Source organism: Aedes aegypti, chromosome 3 (genome assembly GCF_002204515.2).
Source record: "Aedes aegypti strain LVP_AGWG chromosome 3, AaegL5.0 Primary Assembly, whole genome shotgun sequence".
NCBI lineage: Eukaryota > Metazoa > Arthropoda > Insecta > Diptera > Culicidae > Aedes > Aedes aegypti.
Window position 1 is genome coordinate 97,219,468 of NC_035109.1, and position 24,912 is coordinate 97,244,379.

General features: G+C 38.5%; 1 protein-coding gene across 2 annotated transcripts in view; it reads right to left on the bottom strand.

Annotated features, from left to right (window-relative positions):
- Window positions 1-19,653: 19,653 nt before the first annotated feature.
- LOC5576337 (protein ultraspiracle) overlaps window positions 19,654-24,912 on the bottom strand; it is a 130,567-nt gene continuing 125,308 nt past the window's right edge. For both annotated transcript variants that reach the window (XM_011494873.2, XM_001656028.3), the window contains 3 exons: window positions 20,668-20,838; window positions 20,382-20,607; window positions 19,654-20,313 (listed from right to left, as the gene is read on the bottom strand). In XM_011494873.2, the coding sequence (XP_011493175.2) occupies window positions 20,069-20,313; window positions 20,382-20,607; window positions 20,668-20,838 (642 nt within the window). In that variant the 3' untranslated portion in view covers window positions 19,654-20,068. The remainder of the gene's footprint in view (window positions 20,314-20,381; window positions 20,608-20,667; window positions 20,839-24,912) is intronic.

Sequence of the window (24,912 nt, forward strand, 5' to 3'; positions counted from 1 at the left end):
CCTATTTCCATGAACAAATAACAAATTTTCTTCATCCGTTTTTATAATTCTAGAAATATATTTCAAGCTACCGTTTGGACCGGTAATACTTACGTTGCTGCTGATGTCCTACTCTATCAGACACAAAACTATCACTTCTCTTTCACAATAGTCGCCCACGGGTACAATTTTATTGTTCGGAATGGATTCTCTTGCATTGGATAACATCACAGTACAACCACAAGTAGTGATTTGTGACGAAATGTACCACATTTACAGTTGCACCAGATTGTTGCCTTTCACACTGCAATCGCTGGGAATGCCAGTGGCCATCCTGGATAACGCCGCAAGCCATTAATTACTGCTATAAGTGCCTTACAGTCCTACATCGCCCTATATGCACATTGTAAGATATACCCGGTGTTTATGGAAATGCAACAGCAGAATGATTCTCACGGAAAAAGTATCCGTCGGAAGAAAAAGTATAACGGGTCTCCATCGCCGTATTAAATCCAGCTTGATGTCGGTCATGAAAGGAACCCACCAATTGTGTCAGTGCCATTGTCGTCCCATCAGCACCATATCAGGTATTAGGTATCAGAAGGCCGGCTCCAAAGGCACGTTCCCCACCAGTTGGGAGATTTGTGCCATCGCCATATTTGAGCCTATTTCATCATCTACCCGATGGGAGAGGAAAGGGAAGGGAAAGATGGGAGGAAATAGGAGTGGGGTCCCTTGAAGAGGGAAGATCGCATAAGCGAAATGAGAGCATGTATCTCCACACCACAATGGGTTCGAACAGCGCCCTAAAAAGGGCACTGCAAAACGCATGAGCGTAAAGAGAGCCTATAGCTCATTACCACAGCGGGTTAAGAATAACAGAATGTCCTGAAGATTCAGGCTTCTGAATTCAGTTTCACTTAATAAGTGTTTACCAAGTAATTGGAATCGCATTTGCGCAAAAACTGGACAGTTACATATCAGGTGATACGAAGTTCCATAATCGGAGTCACAACTATCACACACAAATGAGTCAGCACGTTGAATATTTGCCATGTGATTGTTGAGTCGGCAGTGGCCTGTCAACGCTCTGACCAAGAGACTGCAATTCTGCTTTGACAGATTTGTTAAATATTTCGGCACCCTTGGAGATGGCTCAGTAATGTACAATTTTGTTTGACGACATGACTCCAAACTATTCCAATATTGCTTGTGCTGAGTTGCCGCCCAAGAATTTATTTGAAGCTTCACCCAGCACTTCGAAATTGGAATAGCCGGCTCAGGGCCAATGAAGTCATGCGATGCTCCATCGCGAGCTAGCTCATCAGCCAATTCATTTCCAACGATGGAAGAATGGCCAGGTACCCATACAAGGTTTACAGAGTTGACTGAATTCAGTTCCTCAATTTGAGTTCGACATGCGATAACAAGCTTCGACCTTGAGTTGGCCGAAGCGAGAGCTTTTATAGCAGCTTGACTATCTGAACAGAAGTATATGACTTTACCCATTACGCGCTGTTGAAGTGCTGATTGCACTCCACACATAAGGGCAAATATTTCCGCCTGAAAAACGGTGCAGTTTCTACCAAGTGAGTAAAACTGATTCAGCCATAGCTCACGAGAATATACTCCTGCACCAGCTCTACCTTCAAGAAGGGAGCCATCAGTGTAACATACTATATTGTTTGATATACTTCTTTCCAAATAGCCAGACGTCCACTCTTCCCGTGAAGGGAATTGTGTGGTAAATGTCCTGTAAGGAAAGTTACAAGCAATTGTGAGATCACTTGGAGCAAGGACAATTTTGTCCCAATTCACCAAAAGTGGAAACAACGAAGTGTGTGTAGATCTACGATTCACTGGATTTCTCTCCAGTAGATCCAGTACCCATAAACGGTAAGAGCAAGAAAGTGCTTCTTGTTTAAGATATATGTGTAGTGGCGCAACGTCGAAAAGGGCCTCGAGCGCTGCTGTGGGAGTTGTAGAGAACGCACCGGACATCGCCATCAAGCACATCCTTTGGAGATGGCTCAATTTTGATTGGATTGTTCTCACTTCGCCCTTTTGCCACCACACAAGACATCCATATGCCAATATTGGTCGAACAACTGTAGTGTAAATCCATTTGATATATTTGGGTTTGAGGCCCCAAGTTTTACCAAAGGTTCGCCGGCATTGACCGAAGGCCATGCAAGCTTTTTTGACTCTGAAATCAATGTGAGGTGTCCATGAAAGTTTGAAATCTAGAATGACTCCGACATACTTTACTTGATCAGTCACATTAATCTTAGTGCCAAAAAGACGTAAAGGTCGAATTCCATTGCGGTTTCGTCTTTCCGTAAACAGAACAATAGATGTTTTATTCGGGTTAACCGAAAGGCCATATTGGCGACACCAACTCTCGACTACCTGAAGAGCACTTTGCATCAGGTCGAATAGGGTGCTTATGCACATACCAACTATCAGAGCTAGATAGTCGTCGGCAAATCCATATGTTGGAAAACCGCTATTATTGAGTTGCCTCAATAGCGTATCTGCTACGAGATTCCACAAAAGTGGTGACAAGACTCCCCCTTGGGGGCATCCGCAAACACTCAATTTTCGCTGCTTGACGCAATGTCGAGAAGAGATGTCGGTTTTTGAGCATTTGATGAATCCAATTGGTAATCATTGTAGGTTGCCCATGGTTTCGTGCTGCTTCCAATATGGCATCGAAAGACACGTTATCAAAGGCACCCTCAATATCCAAAAAAACACCCAAGCAGGATTGCTTCTGAGCGAATGCTTTCTCGATATCGTATACAACTTTGTGTAAAAGAGTCACAGTGGACTTTCCAGATTGGTAAGCATGTTGATTCACATGAAGAGGCATGTTCCAGACATCCAGCTTGATGTCGGTCATGAAAGGAACCCACCAATTGTGTCAGTGCCATTGTCGTCCCATCAGCACCATAAATCAATACCATCAATTTGGACGATAATCTAGTGAGATCAAACTGTTTGGCAGACTGTTTGAAGCACCAATAAAAAGCCGAAAAAGATTAAAAACTCATCCATGATAAAATCAGTTATTCACCATTAAAATTTTTGGCATATTCCACAAATAAATTAAACTGCTCTATAACTTCAGTGATTTCGGTAAAACAACAAATTTTCTTACATCAAGTAATCAATTGTACCAATAAATAATTTCGAAATACGCTGTTATAATGAAAGTATGACCCACAAACATCAACTAAATACCCATAATCTGTTAGGCAGGTATTGCAAAATTGATTTTTTGCAATTTCTCATCGTAATAGGCTGTTTTTCATCACGCCAATCTGTCATGAAACGGGCTACTTTCCTGTACTGAAGTATGCAGTGCGGGAATAGTCATTACGCAACTGAAACCAGTGCTGTAATGATCCATTACGCAACGCTTTCTCATTACGCAACTGTTTTGAGTTGCGTAATGAATCATAACACAACAATTTTTCAGAAATGGTAAAATCATGGTGAATGCATTCCGGTATAATTTTTAATACCTTCAAGTGGTCTTCTACGAAATTGCAAAGAATGTTGTACGTAACTCGTTGCAGAAATCGATTTTTACAGCACTCGTCATAATTATCCTACTCGGCAAGCCTCGTAGGATAAATTTACGACTCGTGCTGTAAAAATCATCATTCTGCAACTTGTTCCGTAAACTACTATTGAAGCACGATCAAAGAAAGCGGTGGTGCAATTTGTTTTTTCAAGGATAAAATGACATTTTATAGACATTATTTATTATATTTTCTAAAATTATTTAGTCAAACAATTTTTTTTTTAAATTAGGAAATTTTTGTTTCTGCCGGTAGCACTGATGTAATTCATGAAGAAATTCCGTTTGTATATGGAACATGATATAAATTTAATGGTAAATAAAGCTAGTGACAACAGTTAGTAACCAAATGCTGTTTCACCATACAAAATGACCATGTTTGAGGCTCTGCATCTCAGATTCTGGTTGTCCGAATTTGTTGAAATTTGAATGACGAACTAACTACAATAACTTGAAATTTTGTCTACAGTAAAGCAGTGAGCAGTTTTTTTATTTTCTATCCAATTTCTTACAGTCGCAAAAAACTTTTACCAAATTGTACCGCTATGTCTCTGGTTGGTTCCCCTGCTGAAACCAAAAAAAGTTGCCCTCGAGACAGTTTGACACCGTCATCACGGCCACCTGAGCAAATCATGTTCTGTTCACTGCTTTGACCATCTGAGAGATCATCAATAATGCATCCACGTTTACTGGTACGTGATTTTTGCGGAAAATTTTCTATGTGTCTAGCTGAATTTCCGTAAGCAATAGAAGTGAAAGGAAAAATAGTTGGAATGAATCTATAACGGGGTGATACAATTTTGCTTTGTCTTTATTCATTGAAAGACAATGCGCACTATTTGTACATAATTTACCTATTAAGAACCATGCACCTCCTCCGTTACATTCCGTTGGAGAAGATGGATGCGAAGGAGCGCGTCAGTCGTTTTTCAAAGCTCAAATCGAGAAAGGGGCCGTCCAATAATTACGTAATGGATCATGGGGGGAGAGTATTTCTTACGCGCCATACTTTTTTTTTAATTTTCGTACAAAAAAAAATAGGGGACAGAAAAATCACCTAAAACTTGAAGAAGTGAACAAACTAAATCACGTATAATTTTGCATACAATGTCTCGACTCCGCATATTCATACCACCTAGTTTACTAGTATGTATCTATCCCCATTTATCCTTACCATCGCTTCTATGACCTATAAATATTGAATTTGACTGATATTATCTCAACTACCACAGCTCTTCGTCGTCGCCAGCTGTAAAAAACTAGTGTTACGCGAGGGAGGATGTAATAATGGAATGTGACCTGCTGCACTCAACCGAAACAACGAAGCGGGAGTCATGGCACGAAAATCGATTTCTAGCATCATCATCGTCATTATCAGCAACAGTCTGCGGCAGCACTTCCCAAACTGCGCGCCGTAGCACTTTCACACTTTACTTGGAAATCGACTCGTTATTTTGGAATACCTTTACGAAATCACTGAACGCCATTGATTTGTGAAGGACTTGATTGTAACATGGCAAATTAGTTGAAGATTCGCCTAACAAAGTTCAAATCCTTTAACTTCAAATCTTTCGCTTGTGACGGAAAGTGTTAGACGTTTAGCGATTGATCTTTTTTGCTAATGTCGGTTCAACAGCTGATTTATTTAAAAAATTTCTTACAGTTTGAGTCGATTTTGTCAGTTCTCTTCTGCGATGTTCTTTGCTGTAGTAACTTTAAATCAGAATTTGTCCATATTTCTCACGTCTTCTTCTTCTTTTTCTTCTTGGCATGACGTCCTCACTAGGACAAAGCCTGCTTCTCAGCTTAGTGTTCTTATGAGCACTTCCACAGTTAAGCTTGATTCGCTGCTGACAAGTAATTTCTCGGCCTATCTTGATGCAAGGGAAATTTCTGCAAGAAATCGCTCAAGAATGTGCTTTTTTCTGATCGCAGTACGCAGTTGAAAAGAAATGTCAGTTCAAATGGGAGTCGCTGTAGAAAAATTCTGTAAGGAATCGGCTAAAAATTTCTTCAGCGATTCCTATTCAGCAGCAAATAAGGCTTTATTAACTTTCTTTTTACCTTTCTTCTTCTTCCTGGCGTTACGTCCCCACTGGGACAGAGCCTGCTTCTCAGCTTAGTGTCCTTATGAGCACTTTCACAGTTATTAACTGAGAGCTTACTATGCCAATGACCATTTTTGCATGCGTATATCGTGTGGCAGGTACGATGATACTTTATGCCCAGGGAAGTCGAGAACATTTCCAACCCGAAAAAATCCTCGACCGGTGGGATTCGAACCCACGACCCTCAGCTTGGTCTTGCTGAATAACTGCGTGTTTACCGCTACGGCTATCTGGGCCCTTTTTACCTTTATTTTTGTAATTAAAAAAAAAACTTTGAATGGTTCGACACTACAAGTGTAGACTTGCGAAAGGTTCACTTTATTCAACAAACTTTGGATGGTTCGCCACTGTAAGTGTCGGCATAAGAATAAGAGTGTTCTATGATTTTCCAGCCAATCGAGTTTTTTTGTTTCTCTTCAAATAAGTAAAATATAATAACACATGCTTTCGTCCTGACAGCTGTAGGAATGTTACATTTAGGTATTTGTTCAACAAACTTTGAATGGCTCGTCACCTCAAGTGACGGCATAATTTTATTCTACCTATAAATTGTTCATATCAAATGAAAATATTATATTTACATATCTTCTTCTTCTTCTTGGCATTAACGTCTCCACTGAGACAGAGCCGGCTACCAGCTTAGTGTTCTTGTGAGCACTTGCACAGTTATTAAGTGAGAGCTTTCTTTGCCAAAGTTGCCATTTTCGCATTCGTATATCGTGTGGCAAGTTCGATGATACTCTATGCCCAGGGAAGTCAAGGGAATTTCCATTACGAAAAGATCCTGGACCGACCGGGAATCGAACCCAGACACCTTTAGCATGGCTTTGCTTTGTAGCTGCGGACTCTAATCACTCGACTAAGGAAGGTCCCCCCAGACAACCAGAAGTCGCATAAAATTTCACGTAATAACTCGTGTATTCATACAAATTACATTAAACCCGCAAAACACGGTGGACAAAATGATCAGATTGATGAGTTTCCTCGCATAAAATGCTTTTTTTTCTGAGTTACTTTGTACATTTTGTTACGTCCCGTACACTCGTACAAAGTAAGTCGAATCAATCCGTAACAGCTGTCAAATCAACATTTGTTATCATACGTTATGTGGCATAAGATCACAGATTAGTTCGGTAGAAAATTGTATGCTATTATTCATCACATGATATATGCACGTATATCGCCTTCATTTTGTACGTATAAGGCCTTTTCGCGACATCTTATAAGTGAAATTTTGCACATGCAAAGCCTCCAGGTGATTTTGTTATACGGTACATTTTGGTTTTCTGGGTATACATTAAGTAAATGGCGATATTTTGGTACATAGGACAAACAAATATTACTCAGTGTAATTGGTAAGGATGCCAGGGTCTGAACAAGTTTGGGAACCTCTATACCAGCATCATTCATTGTGCATCCATATCACCATCCGTGAGTCCATGTTCTTTTTGTTGCGAAGGACATGAATTCACGCCAAACGCCAGACGCTCGCAGAAGGAGCGCGCGCGGAGGCGTAAATGCCAAACAAAGAAGTCCTATCAATGCTCTCGCCAGGCACTAAACTCAATGATTGCTGATTGGAAGGGAAAGTCATTGACTTTTCTTTCAAATGGGTATCCCCATTTCGTTTGGCGACAGTTTCTTGTGAGAGGGGGAGGGTAATTATGTACTTACATTACTGACGGAGCTTGAATCTTACATAATCATTCACCGATAGCACACAACAGGAAGAACAAACTAATCAACAAAACAATGACTCGATTTAAAACCGATGTTCCTCAGCTTCAGCTCATTCACTATTAGTAAATCCTTTATCTTTCACATTTCTGCACCATCTCCGCCACTTTCGTCTGCGTCCGTTCGCTGTGCAAATGTACTTCACTTAGCCTACGGAAGATTTTTCACCTAGCACTCGATCAATATTGGCACTATTCGCACGGGAAATGAATGTTTGTCCCGTCATGCATTTTCCACGGAAGACACAATTTCCGTTTCTCGTTAGTGAAATTTCAATTAACTACAGGAACCGAAAAAATCAGTGCTAAAAATGTTTCCGAACGAAAACTTGCAATCCGATGTTCTCCGATTTTGCTCACTACTGGTTGACAAATCTCGTGCAAACAACAACATAGGGCACTCTCATTTCGACATCCATCCCCACAGTTTCGGATATCCTGGCTGGGTGGCAGACGGTTTTCCACCAGGAGCACTCACCACGACCGATGGGAGTATGAACGCGGGACATTCACACCCACACAACGTCAGCTGGAAAACGTGTGTTTAGACTTAAAGTCACATGGGCACCCACTCATTCACTCACTCACTGATTCTACACAACATCGTTCGAGTCTACTTGAAAGCACTCTAGGATACATGAAAGCATAGGATGGATCTGTTCGCATCGTGGGTGCAAGCTCCAAAAAAGCAATTTCAATTAGTTTCCACCGGCTCCGGAAATGAATCAGGAAAATCTAATACTGGAAACGCCTGTCAGGACATTCTGAATACATCATTTAGCTTTATAATCACAGTTTTGTTCTGGCTATGACTGAAATATACAACTGAGTATTGATGTTGTTCTAAGGACGATATGTTTAATATCGGTAACTCAATCAAAGTCAGGGTTGCTAGTTCTTATGATACATACGCCGGAACGTCTATGTATCTATGCATGCACAGTCAATATTGAAAAGCATCCTAGAAATACTGAAAATCATTCCAGTATTTTCTTGTATGCATTAATATTTGCAGGATATCGTTAAGGTCGCACGGGACGTCATCATAATCATCCTTTTCCATTTGAAGAAGGAAAGTACCACTCCATATATCGATGCGAAAAATTTACCACTATAATTCAATAACGTAGTGCACAACCCCTTTAAATTTTCATCTTATTTTATTCATTAAAACTCGAGATTTGCTTCAGCAAAGTTTTGATGATGATTGTTTAAGTGAGACAAAAGATAGGGATAATAACACGGTCTCCCGTGTCACCTTAATATGATACAAATATTAAAATGATCAGGTCTAATGTGCGGACTTGGGATTGAAGATATAGCAGTCTTAGAATCTGTTTCGATATTGGTCAACTGGATCCTGAGATATTCGGAAATTCCTTGGGGGACCGACGCGTAGCTATAACCCACGTAAATATCTCAGGCTACTAAATGTTTATCGTATTGGGATATTCACTTTTCGTAACAATACATTAATGAGAGTAGGCTGTGAAAACATGAAGCAATTCGGTGCAGTCGTGTTTGAGTAATGAGCATTCATTTGTCTGGTACCACGTTGGCCAAATAGAGATCTTGAAAACTTCAAAAAAACATCATATCGTAATTATCAGCTATCTACTAGAATACTTAACCGATTTGTATGATTTTTTCAGGGTAGCTCCTTATCAGCTCCTTATAAGCTTTGTATTTTTTTATAAATTGACGTAAAACAAAATGGCCGCCAAAGACATTTTGTATGGAGAATGTCGGTCCCCCAAGGAACATCAGAATATCTCTAAAAACAGATCACCAATGATGATAGATTCTCAAACTAGAAGAGATTTAAAAAACTAGTGAAAAAATTGTGTAAAAATATCGAGAAATAAAAAAGTTATCGAGGATTGAATATTTTTATTGCGGTAAAAAATTAAGCTGCCGGTGCATTCCAGTGCTGTTCGGACTTCTTTCCTTGGGATGGGATATTTGCAAGCTTCCGAATTCTCACTCCCTCTCACGATAATGGATTTCTCCATCACCACAATTTTCAGCGAAAAGCTGCCTTGCGAAATTATCCGTCTACAAAATAAAGCGAAAATAGATAATGGCACAACTCCACAGCTGTGAGAATTTTATTTTATCATTCTCCTCTCCATGGAGAACTTTTCATGTGTCCATCGCCACAAGCAGCAGTTGCTTTTATGCATCAAATTAACTGCTGCTATCGTCAAGTTGATGTGGTAGCATGGATAGCGTGCACGCATCGCGGCTGTTTTTAGCAATGTTGTAGATTCGAATCCCGTCGGCGGCACCAGTTTTTGTTTATACACATAGTGATAATTCTCGGGAGAAGTTGGTGAGCGAAAATATGATGGGGTGAAAAAGAAATTATCCCCGGAGTGGAATGATTTTCGGTTATCCTCCATCGTAACTCTAGGGAAAATAAGTGTGAACGAAAAAAGATATTCACGTGAGGAAGCGAAAAAGCATTCTCCTTACGTGCGAAAAATCGTAGATTTCGTATCATTGATACGATAATTCAGAACCCTGGATATTTGACATTTGAGATGGGAGGTACTTCTTCCATATGTTATGGCTCTGCCTTAGCTAAGGCGCCATTACTCGCTCTCTGAAAAAAAGAAAACTAAATCTGATCCATCCCCCTTTTATGCAACAGTATAAGATAATTTCATGTAAAATCTCCAAGTTTACAATGTTGAACTGAAAAGCATAAATTGAAAATTCCTCATTAAAGTTGCAGCTCAGCATTTATCCATATGCCACAGCAGTAGCATAATTCAGTAGCAAATTGACACCACAATTTTGACATAATCTGAATGGGTCTTCTCTTCATGAAACGAACTATATCACCTCTTAAGACATTAATTATCACAGCAATACGATCTTCCTGATGTGAACCAATCTTTTATTTAGTCTCATATCAAACATTACATTAATTTATTATATCTAGGTGTTGTTGAGCAGTACAACTTGGAAGCGAAGTAAAAAACTATTAAGAGCAAAGAAATACACGTCTATATGTTGGAAAAGGTTTACAACTGAAGTGAAAAATCTTTAACAGTCAGCAACGGTTGACTACCACCTGAAATGTTGGTTGCTGCAATATGCTCGTAATACTATCTACAAACTAGAAACCATCATTGAAATCATCACCATTTCTACACTCCTCCTTGATGTTTCAAATTTACAATACTTTGCCTTTCAGTTTGTATACACCATTTATCTTAGTGCCTACCAGAACAATCCTTTTACCTTTTGGAACAAACAGTCAACTCTAGCAGCTGAGTTTGTAATCATACTAACAGAAATTAGATTATTGTTCAATCCAGGGACATTAAGGACGTTTTTAGTCTGACTTCGGTTGCTTTGCCAGCGTCTCCCACGTCAATGATGATACAATTCCCAATTCCAGATGACTTCAGCTTTTTTCGGTCCACAAGCTTCATCACATCCCTCTGGCTCTTGAGACTTGTGAAAAACTTCCTATCTGATGTCATATGACGTGATGCGCCAGAATCTATTATCCATTGATGATCCTCGTGTGTGTACTCAACTGCAGAAAAACAAACCGATCGACCAGTCTCCTCCTGAACTGCTACCTTCGCATTCGATACCTTCCCATTAAATCGTTCATCCATTAGTTGTTCTCTTGCAAATCTTGATAGATATTCTTGGCACACTTTTCGTATATGGCAAGCCTTACCACATTCGAAGCAAACACGATGGTCACTTGGCATCCTTCGGCCTTGGTGATGAAACACTTTCATTTCCGCTTTCATTTCTTTCTCATCCTTAATCATGAATTTCTGTTGGCGTTTGTAGAATTTGTTCAATAGCTTCGATTTCAACGATTTCATAGAATATCCTTCATCCAGTCCTTCCATCACTGTGACGAAACCGTCGTACGATTCCAAGCTTGTAAATATAAAACTACCCTGCAACTCGTCCGCTATTTCATAGCCAACTTCCGCCAGCTTGTCGAACATTGCATCCATTGCAATCAGATGCTCTTCGACATTTCCGTCCTCTTCTAATTCCAAACGGCTCATGCGCTTCAAAAGTTCTATTCTACCTGCCGATGTTTGCTCCACAGGGTTGCTTCAGGGTGTCCCACGATTCTTTGGCTGTTGCAGCGTTCTTAATTAATTGCAACTGACTACTTTCAACCAAATACCCGATAGTAGCTGCAGCACGCTCATCCTTATCGATCCATGCTTCTGCCCGTTCGGATCTCGGGGGAAGATCATTCTCGATAACACGCCACAGTCCCTCTCTGACGAGAATTTGCTTTGTCCTTTCTTTTCACAGATCATAATTTACAAAATTCAAATGAAAAGCTCCCGTCTTCAATTCCATCTCCATTTTGATACTTCCACTTGAATCCAGATCTGAATTTATGTATCAGCCGAATCAGTAAAAAACTTTTTCTTACACAATTTTTACTTCGCTGGGCTCATAACCTGTTGAGCAGTACAACTTGGAAGCGAAGTAAAAAACTATTTAGAGCAAAGAAATACACGTCTATATTTGAAAAAGTTTACAACTGAAGTTACCACCTGAAATCTAGGTTGCTGCGATATGCTCGTAATACTATCTACAAACTAGGAACCATCATTGAAATCATCATCATTTCTACAGGTGTTCTGTGTTAGTTAACACTATCATCTTAATTTGGTTAAACTAAATTAAACTGTTATTATTATTTTGTTAATAACATATTACATTTCATTCGCAGTAACGGGTGTTCATTAAAAAATGAGTATTTTTCTATTGGCATAGTAAAAAAAAGCTTTTTTTATTATTGAAAACATAATGTCTACTCTTAAAATAAAACATCAATGAATATTGGAGAACGGACCCTGATCAGCCGAACGATGCAACTTAGACGCGATGCTCTCACAGGTTCCATCTTCCGGATCCTCGTGGTCAACTGCTTCGTACCATTGGAACGCCAATTATTTTTGTACGCTAGGGCACTAAGGGAGCCGAGAAAATCCTCAATGGGACGGCACTTGGGCAAGTTGGTCGGGTATGGCGTTTCGTAAAACCGTACAACACGCTCGCTGAGTGCTTGCTGTTTCGTCGCCATCTTCGATTGAACTGACAGCACATGAGCGAAAAGAAACATGCCCACGAATTCATCCAGGAATTCGTCAAAGTACATATTTGATAGCTTTTGCAGTTCTTCAAAGAATTTCTTCAATGATCACTCAGTGGTTTATTCCAAAAATAGTTTCTCCGAGTATCTCGAATTTATCCAAATATTACCTGAAACTTTTTTTTTTTTTTTTTGGAAATGCATCTTTGCAAATCTCTCCTTTTTTAAACATTGGAATCGCATCATTATATGTTTCAAGACATGCAGCGACTTTGACCACCCTTATTCACCCCCTAGGTTCACGGCGCACGACGATACTAAATTCAAGAAAATCAAATTTTGCCTTTTGAACTGTCCCATACAAAATGAATGGAAAAAATTTTCGCCGACAGCGTAGTTATTAACGTTCCAATCATAAAATCTAAGCTCAAATGTTGAACGTTTTCGTAACAATATCTGTGTATCCCCGTGGAAAAAGTTTTCCCCGGTAAACTTTTCCGAAATGCTATCGGTTAGCAATATTTGTTGATGCTATATTTCGCATAAGAGTTTCCCCTAGAAACTGCTCCAGGGATTTTTCAGAGTAATTTATCTCAAATAGTTTTTGAATACTGTGGTAGTCTCGCTACTCAGCGAGGCCATGGAATTTAAGAAGATAATCCATTGCTTTTTGAATTGTCAAGCAGAACAGTACCACATTGGCGACGAGAGAACCTACGCCACCAAAATACATTGGACTGGTCTGTTGGAATGTTGATGAAGCAGCGCTCCTGAAAAGATGGAAGTCTACGATGAGAAACCTGCAACGGAAGAAACCAGAAAATTGGCCAACAAACCAGAACCAGTTCCGGAAGAGGCGGCCGCTCCTGAGGAAACACCAAAATCTGCAGAACCGGAACCCACCAAGCAGGTGCAAGAGGGGCAAGAGAAGAGGGACAGTTCGACTAATAAGAAAAGGAGGAAAAATCAAGTACTTTTGACGCCCTAGTAAAAGTTTTGAAAACTGTAAGTTTATGTCAAACTCGTTCGAATACGGGTTGCCGAAGCGACAGATTCGATCCGTCGGGTCCGGCGGAAGTAAGAAAAGCTCGCCTTAGAAGGGAGTTGCCGAAGCGACAGATTCGATCTGTCGGGTCCGACGGAAGTTAAAAAAAAGCTCGCCTTAGAAGGGAGCTGCCGAAGCGACAGATTCGATCTGTCGGGTCCGGCGGAAGTAAAAAAAGGTCGCCTTAGAAGGGAGCGCCGAAGCAACAGATTCAATCTGTCGGGTCCGGTGGAAGTAAAAAATAATCAAATAATACAAGGAGAAAATTGTTTAATAAACCGCAATCATAAACGTATTTCAACACATAGGACAGCCTATTATCAGATGAAGAAAAAACATACGTTAGTAGTGTATTAAATGCTACGGATAGTGGAAAATTACCGTTAATTGCGAGAGTTGAACGATAAACAGAGGAAGAGGCAAGGAATAAAGCCAAAGAACAATGTAAAATACTAGAGGACAAGAGGATGAGTAGCGATGAATAGCAAATGACAAGAGTATGATAGGGAAGGCAATAAAAAAGACTGAGTAAATGATAGTCCCTAACTTTTAGAGGACAAGTAAAAATTTTCTGTATCACTCTTATGAGGTTATGTTAGTTGTTAAAGAAAAGGAGATGTGGTAGTCTCGCTGAGTTGGTCATGGAATTTAAGAAGATAATCCATTGCTTTTTGAACTGTCAAGCAGAACAGTACCACAAATACTATTTTAGAACGTTTCCCAGAAATTCCTTTTGAACTTGCAGAATTCGATAATTGAGTTTTTAGGTATGTTTTTTTTTATTTCCTTTCCAGATTTTTCTAAGAATTAGGGGGAGATCCCCCAGTACCGGACAGCACCCAATACCGGACAAAGTTGAAAAATTGAGAAATCATGGTCCAATCAAGATGGTGTATTAGAAGAAAAGAAAGCTATTATGGAGACTAATGTTTGCGTAGAATAACACATCCTTGAAATATGTATGCCTTTTTAAAAAAGTAGAAAATTTTGAAAATCTTAACAAATTTGACGTATCGCCTTAATTTTGAGCCTATTTAGTAATTATGTTGAACATGGAAAAAATACTTTGGATCACGCAAGCATGATCGAACCTACTCCTAATTTGATGGTATGAATGTATTTTGTATCATAATTGAACTAAATATGGACAACTTACAATTTTGGCTAAGAACCTCCTGTCCCCCAGTTTCGGACAGCTTGATTTGTTATATGATATCTTTGTAATTATTGCACCAGTGTCTCAAAATACATTCATTTTTCATGGATTCCGTCGATCATGGTATCAAACATGCGATAAAATTAAGAAGAATAAGCATTCAGAACAATATCGTAAAATGTGCTATTTTTCATCATATATGAAAGAGGTTTTTGATGGACATCTTGCAAACGAATAAAAACTCGAATTGTTCTTGTAAATGTTGCAAATGCATTGAATTGGCACTAATATACTATTGATAAAGTAAAAGCATTCAATTATGTTCAAATTTACAGAATTCAAGGCGTTTCCACATCGTGTCCGGTATTGGGTGCCACCTTTCAAGATCGATCAATTTGGTACCAAAATATATCATCAAAATGCAATGTCAAAATTCATATTTATATTTTCAAATTTATTTTTGTACACTATAAAAATGATAATACTTATCATAAATGGGTAACATGAGCAAATAAAACCAATATTTTTGGAATTATGAATATAGTGGCTTAAGTGTCCGGTACTGGGGGATCTCCCCCTACTTCGTATGACATAATAAGATCCAAAGGTGATTCCTACTGAAACTTCTCCACACAATTCTTTGGGACTCCATCAGAGATTTTACCAAGAATTTAATCGGAGTTTATTTTATTTCTCTATTAGTGAGGCTTTAAGCCACATGCTGGTTCGTCTCCAACAAATCTAAGAATTCTTCCTAGAGATCTATTGAAGACTTCTTGAAAAGTTCCTCGAAAATTCCCAAAAAAAATGAAAGCATTGGGGAATATCTTCTGCAAAATAATTCCAAAAGTTAACCATTATCACAAGACATTTAATTTGATTTTCGAAAGAAATTATATCTTACACGTATCGCAAGTCAATAATTTCTCTCAGGATTCCTGAAAATATTTTAACAAAAATTCTTCCAAAGATGCTTTGGGAATTATATCATAGAATAACATAGACTTACTGTGCATGTCAATGGTTGCTACTACGTGATTGATCAGAACTGATAACAATTACACTTCGATCCAAATGAATGAGGGATGGGACTTTCAGCTTACTCTCGGAGTACACATATTATTGATCAATAACGACGCCGGCCAAGTCCTTTTTGTCAGTTGGGATGTGGAAGGAATGTTAGTGTGTGAATGATATTTCTAGAGACCGAAAACACTTCTGCATCTCCACAATCACAACGGGAAGGGATCGAATAGTGGGGGAGAAAAAAGATCTGGGAGTCATGCATGGATAATCTGTGAAGCGGTCCATGGATAAGGAGGAAAAATACGACGCTTACTTAAAACTATTAACGTGTAACTCAAAGAATCATTAGAATCATCATTGATGTATTAGTAGTAGTGTCGCCTCTCCATGTGCATTTCAAAACAAACAAAATATATAACATTTGTGTTTAGCATATTTAAGTAATTTAGTAGATTGACGAGTATTGGAAACCATAATATACTCTTCAATCGTAATTATCAAAAGAAATCATTATGATTTAATGAAGGGCAACGGAATTTCTCTGTTTTTTTATTGGATTTATCGCATATTTTTGTTATGCACCGGTACGGTTTATGTTTGCAAGAGATGACGGTGTTGCCAGGTGGCTGGTGACAGATTTTTCTACCAATTGTGATATGCTTCTTTTCGGAACATTTGCTGCATATTATGAAAGTTTATCATTTTGCAAATAGTGTTTCATCTCAAGATCAATGATTTAATAAAATTTTAATGATTTTTGTGATCAATTCACATTAAATGCTATGATTTTACCGATAGCAACTCTGACTTCACTGCGCTCAACGATCGCGATGATTGTGCACACATGATAGACGCGTCCCGACGCATCGCACTGTGGAGCTTGTCATGATTTTGGGTGGTCCAAATTGATAAACACTTGGTATAATTTTATGCTTCGTAGAGATGGTTTCTGTAATTTGAGTCAATCGCAAACAAATAGCGTATGAGTTTTATGTTTCTATGCTTTGCCCAACCCTTCTGAGCTGATAATTAGTCCAACAGAAAAAAAATGTTGGAAGTCTTAGACTATCAACACAGGCATGTCTCAGTGTGCGGCGGCGGCGTCGATTCGCAGCAAATGAAAACCACCGCCATAATAGTTTTGAGTTTTGCGGTTAATAAAACTTTATAAATATTTGATTCCCGTTTGAAATGTGTTCCTTTAAGGAAAGTGAATGAGAAATTTGTTTAGTTTAAGTGTAGTGAACGCAATATTAAATCCAAAACACAAATGCTTGCTGCAGAATTACAATGGAAAAGGTAAGCACTTTCTATTTACAAGTGTAGTTGTGTGAGGCAATGAAATACGGCATAAGATCGGAGATTTTTTTTTTTTTGAGAATCTAAATCTCATGTTTATTGTCGCTAAATTGATAATACTGTACCAGAGAGTGGTGATTTAATATTCAAGTTCCACCTGAAGCATAAAATCAGCTGATGAGCAATTATATTTCAGCGATGCTGCAAATACCAATACTATCATAACAATATGTTAATGATTTTAGAAGAAGCCATTTTGTGATGATGCACCAAAAAGCCTTAAGACTGCGTATTCAAGTTTTTTCAATACTTGATGACATGATGAAGATTTGCGTGAAAAAAAGCTTTTAAAAACATAAAATATACTCTGAGATACATCGTTTTAATGTTTGCGACTACTTTTCGATACACTCCTTATTCATATGGAAAACGATTAGGGCAACTTCACAGCCCATTTTCTCAATGCCTATTTTTTACGGATGGAATGTAGTAATGTATATGGAAATATCCTAAGGAAATCTCAAGAAAGAAGTTAGATAATATTTGTTAAAGTTCATTAAAAAAATATTGAATTAGTGCCTAAAATTACATTGACAGAGTCTCTTAATCAATCCATAGAGGAACTCCTGAATCAATGCAAGAGGAAATATTTGAAGGCACTTGTTGAGAAATTGGATGTATCATTAGTTGAACTCTTAGCAAAATATATGTATAATATGGTTTCTATTCAGGAAAAGCTACAAATCATTGGAATAGTTTACGGAGGAACCTCTGTCATAAATGTTAATGTAAAACTTAAAAACTCATGTCTTGTGTTTTTAAGGTGATTATAAAACGAAGCTAAATTTTGAATTTTCATGTGCACAACGCGAAGCGCTATTTGGTTTTCAAATCTTGTGCTCTTGAAAATTTGAGGTGCGGCTTCATTCTATAATCACCTTAAAGCTATCAATTTGATAGAATAAATTGAGAAGTTTTTGGAAGAACACCTTGTAGAATGCATATTAGAGTGGTTCAAAAAATCGTTTTTGCTCCACACCACTCATTCGATTCAAGATAAAATTCTGAGTGTCCTCCCAAATTTTGAGCTCATTCGGTGAAAATTGAGACTGCACAAGCCCTTCAAAGTTTATATGGGAATTACTATGGGAAAAGCTTGAAAAACTTGAATTACTATGGGAAAAGCTTGAAAATCGTCATAGTGTTTGCCCATGTGCTCTTGGGGATTGGAGGTTCGTTGATAATGTAAGATACATTCATCAGCTACAACTTTGCCGAAAACCGTTTTCAAATCGGAAGCCTCAGTAATTAGTTATTGATTTTAATGTGAGTTGTAAAACTTTGGCTATAATAATTGGGCTGATCTACAGGCATCACTGGATATATGCAGTAAAACATAGTATCCATGATTTATGTGTGCTATCTTTCGCGCCAGATGCAGCAATGTTGCCTGTTCAGAAGATAAATGAGCACTGCAGAAGAATTTGCATTGCATATTACTCGGAGGGGAAACTTAAAACCAATAATGGACAAAATTCCATAAGAATCCCTAGACCTAGACAAATTGCTGTATTCCGTTTGACACCTATGAGCAATTGCGAGCAGTGATGGAAATTAGCGAACAGTTCTGCTGAACTGGAACAAAAACAAAAATGAGTAATTGCGAGCAGTGATGGAAATTAGCGAACAGTTCTGCTGAACTGGAACAAAAACAAAACCAAACGCTCCCGAGCGCCAGAGCGCTGGTTTACTCGCATGTTTCGTGCTCCCGAGTAACCGAGGCTAAAAGTGATTCGTGAACTTGTTCGGAGCAGTTCAGAGTCATATTGTGCTTTTGGGAAAAATGTGTTTCCCCTCCGAGATGTATGGTTTCCAAGGGCTTTTGACTACAAACCAGTAGTTTACTGTCTATTTGATGATTATACAATTAACTTGTCAGTCAAAACCATAATAATTCACACTTTGTTCGGTTACTCGTGAGTAAACGTTCCCGAGCTTGCTGCTGCTTCTTTTGACATATTCTACCGAGCAGACGGGTGCGGACTTACTCACACCTAGCCAGGTCGCGAGTCTGTGATGTTTGTTATGCGTTGGTATACACTCGTGAGCTGCTTCGTGATGCGAACTTTTTCACCACTGATTGCGAGATGCCTGGAGAAATTCGGGAGATATTCCTGGAAGAAATGCTGGTGGAATCTATTCTAGGGAATTCTTGGAGGAGCTGTAAGAAATCCCGTTTCAATAACTTAGGTTAGGCTGAAATTGCCGATAAAGGGAAGCTCTACCAATCGAATCTTCAAACGTTTTCCAGTGTTGAATTTTCCAAAACATTAAATGGACCCCTTCGGCCAATACTGACGTCTGTCGTATTTCATTGATTAATTAATAAAATACGTATTAATGTTCACATGTGTTTATATACTTGCTAGAAGTCGTGATTCACCCGTCTTCACTATTTTTCTAGTCTCCCACCGAAGTCCGCAGCACTATACGATTGAAAATGCCGAAGGCTCTCCGGCTTGCCTCTTCCAACGTCTACACTTCGTGCCCACAGAAAAGTCAATGTTTTATACAGGGCTTTGGCTTTCTTTCAAATGAATACTCTGGATCTTACTCAATAAAATTTCTAAGTTTATCTATCTGCGAATAAAGTTAAACGTGTGTATTTCATCATCTTTTTTTGTATCAACATAGTTTCTTTTTTGTAATCTTAGATCGATTTTTCATAAAATCTATTTGCACCATTTTCATTACTTTAAACTCATACTTTATATATATTAAAATATATTTATCATTTAATAAGTTACTGAGTCCTACAACTTGCATAAAACTTCATAGAATAAGGTTTACTGTTCTTTTTTGGAAATGAGAAAATTCCTAAAATCCAAGCTTTCTACAGCCGCAGAAAGTAAATTCTACAGAAAGAGTAAACAAACATAAACATAATGTGATGAGGAGAAGAATACAGTGAACGTGTTTGATTTTATTTTCATTTTTTTAGTTTGATTTTAACCACAAGTTGCTTGTTCTAGGATACTTTAAATCGGCATGTCGAGCATCTCGACGATAAAACTGTCCAAATGTTTATCACTGAGCAGCCGAATAAAGTTCAGGTGATCGAGACACTTGAGACTGATCGATCGCAGGGCCGGTAACCGCAGCAATAGCTGAGCGAATCGACCATCCTCGGAAGGATGCTGTTGTTTGCAATGTTCGTCCAAACAGGCGTAGATTTTCTCCCGCATCCCATCGATCTCCTTCTGGCACTTAAGCCCTCGAATGTCTGAGTATTCAGAAAAAAAACTATCCATTAGACCACGAAGACAGACATGATGTGGAAATAATACTTACCGGGATTGAACAGTATGATAGCCTTGAGAACCCCAAGCTCAGCTCGGGTTACATCCAGTCTTTTCATTTTGATTCCGAGCTCACACAGAATACGATCGAACAGCGTATCCACCCCAGCCTGCTGGGCGCTGTTCCGGTGAAGGGTAAAGTTTGGTCCTAAGCACATCAACTGGGGCTGCCGGACTGTTATCCGACTGCCATCGGAGGAGCGTTCCGTTTCAATGTACTACGGTTAAAAAAATGTTATTTGTGGCGTTCAAAGTCGTCGCGATGGCTCTCATCTTACCTCCATACTCCTCCAGGCGACGGCAGCGATCAGCATCTCATTCCAGCCGCATCGCAGCAACATGACCTGGTCGTCCCGAGGGAGGTTGATAAAGTGGGGCACACGGCGGGCAAAGTCTATGAGCTGGTAGATTTGTTTGTTCACCATCTGGCAAAGATGTGAGACGGCTCCCTGGAACGAAATAAGGTAGACGTTATTATGGGCAATGCGCAATAACAGTTGAACAGCGGAATATTTGATATGTTTGAGTTCAATTAATACACAATCGACCTATGAAAATTTAATAGAACTTCGAACAACGTGAAAAATGAGAATCATTTGACAAAATATTAAACCATGAGTAAACCACGAAATGACCTTATTCCAAATGGGACGCTTCTTTGCGGACGATATTGAGCTAATTGGAATCGATCACAGGGCAGAACTCTTTCATTCTCTTGAGGAGAGAAACAGTGAGGATAGGCTTGACCAACAACTGAGCATGGGCATGAGCATGATTGATCGCCCGCAGTTGCTACTCCGTTATCGCAAGAACAGCTGTACTTACTCGGGATCAGTAGCATCTTCATTGTGTAAGTACTAGTGCTCTCATTATTATAACAAACAATACCGGCGCCGGCTGCGTCCGAATGCAGGTCAATCTGAGGATGGGAGGGAAATGTTGACGTGTAACTTGCTTTATAGAAGCCGAGGAGTCCTCTGCTCTTCCACAAGAAAACACAGGGATTTTGGATATGGGAAAGGATTCGTTTTGGTAAACGATAAAGATATAATTTGAAATGGATACGAAAACATTTACACGGATGATCGATACCGATAGTGCAGTTACTACGCACACCAACTACAATTGATCCGGATTCCGTCTCTCGTCCACAAAGGAGCAAGCAACAAATTCAACGGACCAAACACTACTGACGCGTTTTGTTTTTCACCCACACACTTCGTTTTTTTTTTCATCAGCGCAACGCAATCCGGACACAATTGATCCGGATTCCGTCGCTCGCCCACAAAGGAGCAAGCAACAGATTCAACGGACCAAACACTACTCGATAGGCTTGATCAACAACTCTACCAAAACGAAGTACATGGTTGCAGATAGAGATAGAGACATGTCCATTGGTGTTGATGCTGCGCTAATTCCTTGCAACACTTGTAACATATGGGAATGAGATGTCCCGGCAAATTTACATTGTATATGGTAGCGATTAAGTGTCTTTATAATAGGAACTTTAGAGAAATTGAAAAAAGAAACAAAAAAACATACTGCACAAGAACAGGAAAAAGATTAAACAAGTGCCAAGAAATACTCCTAATAAGTATTCCTCAGAAAATACGACCATACATCTCTCAGAGAGTCTTCCGATGACTTTTAAGAAATTCCTCGGTACATTATTAGATACTCTATGTATTTTTCAGTATTATTTGCAAAAATTTAATCATATTGTAATTTAGCTATTTTCCTAGTTTTCTTCTGGTATTTTTCTAATGGCTTGTTTAATAGTTCAGATTATTCAGTTTTTAATCAACTGACAACTGACAGTTCATACACAACTTCCCATTGACTTCGTTCAGGATACCTTCAAGAATTCAACCAGGATGTTTACCAGGGGTACTTATACAAATAACTTTAGCATTATAGATTCTTAGATTTTTCTTTTTTAAAAGCAAGTACACACCGTCTTTAGAAAAAAGTTATTAACATGAGGTAACGTGTAACACAAACACCCAATTCCCTTGTAAAGCTTTTTGTTTTGACGAAGAGTTTCCTCCGACTAGAGCGGAATCGGAAGCACGCTTCGTGTCACTTACAGTGAAGTTTTTTTTTTGCTCGGTTATTTATGTTGCGCTTTTTTACGCGGTAAAAACGTAAAAAACCTCGTCAATTAAAAAATCCAATCGTCTTAATTCAAAAACCGATGTAAATAACCTGAGTCAATTTTTGTTAATTAACTGATATCTTCTATCTATATAAATAAAAATGGAATGGTGTTTGTATGTCACGAAATGGCTTACGAACGGGTCAGCGGATTTGGATGATTCTTTCTCCATTTTGTTCGTCAAGGGTTCCGACGTGTTTGTGTGTATAAATGTTCCTTTATATTCACCGGGAATGTCGGAAAAATGAGACTGAACGGAACTGTCATTTTGTATGGGACGATTCGTAGCGGTTTTCAACAGCCTACTTGATGGCAAGACGAAGTTTGCCGGGACCACTAGTTTTAAATATAAAGGAAATCCTACGAAAAAAAAAACTCTATTGAAACTCCTTGAAGAATACCTGATGAGCCCCTGCGTGGATCTCTGAAGAAGTTTCTTGACCTTGAAGGAAGTCTTGAAATTTGTACCGATAAATAAATGGAAATATGTCATGAAACGAATGCAACCCTAAATAGTTTTTTGTGTGGTTCATGGACAATTTACCTAGGTCTGGATACGTAACGCCATTTGGCAAACAGTCGTTTGGCATAATAGTCATTTGGTATAATGGTCGTTTGGCATAATTTGAAAAGAAAGCTACTACATTCGAACAGTATGATGTTCGGGATTCTAGGTTCGTCGTCATGACATATCATAGCTGTTAGACGCATTGTTGTAAAAATGCGCCATAATGGACATCATGGCCCGGATGGTATGATACCTACAGCTTCATAAACAGAAATGCTTTATTGGATTTTTTTAACTTCACTTATGATAATTGTTCATAATTTACGCTATGCTCTCGTGGAGGAGAAAAGTTTAGGATAACGTGACGATCTATACAAAAAATCGGAAGCCTCCAATCCTAGCATTCATAAAAAAAAGTGACATGTAGGAGAGGATGGCTAAAAATAGACAATTTTGACGATCCTTTAGTAGTATGGCGTATTAATACTTGACAATGGATTATACGGCCACGAGCAGTTTATCAGTTATGGAAGCAATTTGATAAAATTCAATGTTTTAGAAATTATTCTAAACGGCTATTATACCAAATGGCACTTATGCCAAATAGTTATTATGTCAACGACTGTATGTCAAACGACATTATGCCATTACCTTTGGAGGGCCGTTAAAGTGATCTCTGGTTTAACTGCTGGGGGCAACCTGTGTAAGAATTTCCTGGAAGAACTTTATGAAGAATCATTAAGTTATTTCAGGAAATTCACGTACAAATTTCAGGGTGTCCAATTCAAAATCAGTTTTGCAATTCCAGGATACCCGGATGCCCAAAAAATAAAAATCAGAAGACAAAAGGATCCATGCGACTTGATATTTTCTTATTTTTATACAAAATGGTTCAACTTTGTGGACTTTATCTGAATTATTTATGAATTACTGTCAACTTTCCCTTACTCGATATTTTGTATCTGGATATAGTGTTTGATAACAATAGTAAATGTTGGTTTTCGTGGCTAACTCGATGGTCCATTGGATCGCATTTGCACTGGTTCCTGCAATATCGAGTTATGGAGAGATGACCGTAGTATTGATTAAATTTATAAAATACAGGTAGGTTGAAACGGTTACAATTTCGAAAGTGTTTGGAACAAAAAGCTTTATACCTATCTAGATTTATATTTATATTTGTTGGAATATGTATCTAAATGATCCTTCAGCTCCTAGAATTCATAGGAAGTTAAGAGAGGTTTTGGAATTATATGAACAAATATCTGCTTTTTGTATCTATATTTGGACTATATTTTCACGAAAGGGCAAAGATGAATTCATTAGGTTCTAAGAATGCCTTCCAAATTATGCGTTAGACATGGCCCATGGTCGGTTTCTGGAGAAATACTTGTTTTGGTGAAACTCATGTATCCATGGAGAACTTTCCATGAATTCACGAATAATTTTACAAAAAATGATTGGAAGAATTTACTGTAAATCCGCACAAATCTTGTCATGAATTTCATAGTAACTTTTGCCATAGATATACGACTATTTAAACTAGTAAACCTGATAAGGCTTTACCATGAATCAGTATCATCACTTACTCCAGAAATTCTGTCAAACGGAATTATCAATGAATATGTCCAGGATTGGAAAATTTCCCTCAAAAAAAAAATTCTCATTTTTTTTGGTTCAGTTTTTTGCCAATTTCTACGAATTTGCTAAAAAATTCAAGAAAAAATAGCCAACGGTCTTTCCTAGCTTCCACTAGAAACCTTATTAGAAATCTTCTTATAACCTGTTCATTAGACTGGCCCAGCTCAGTATGAAAGAAAAATAAAGTTGTATGATTCCACGAGGCACCCCCCAGGATTA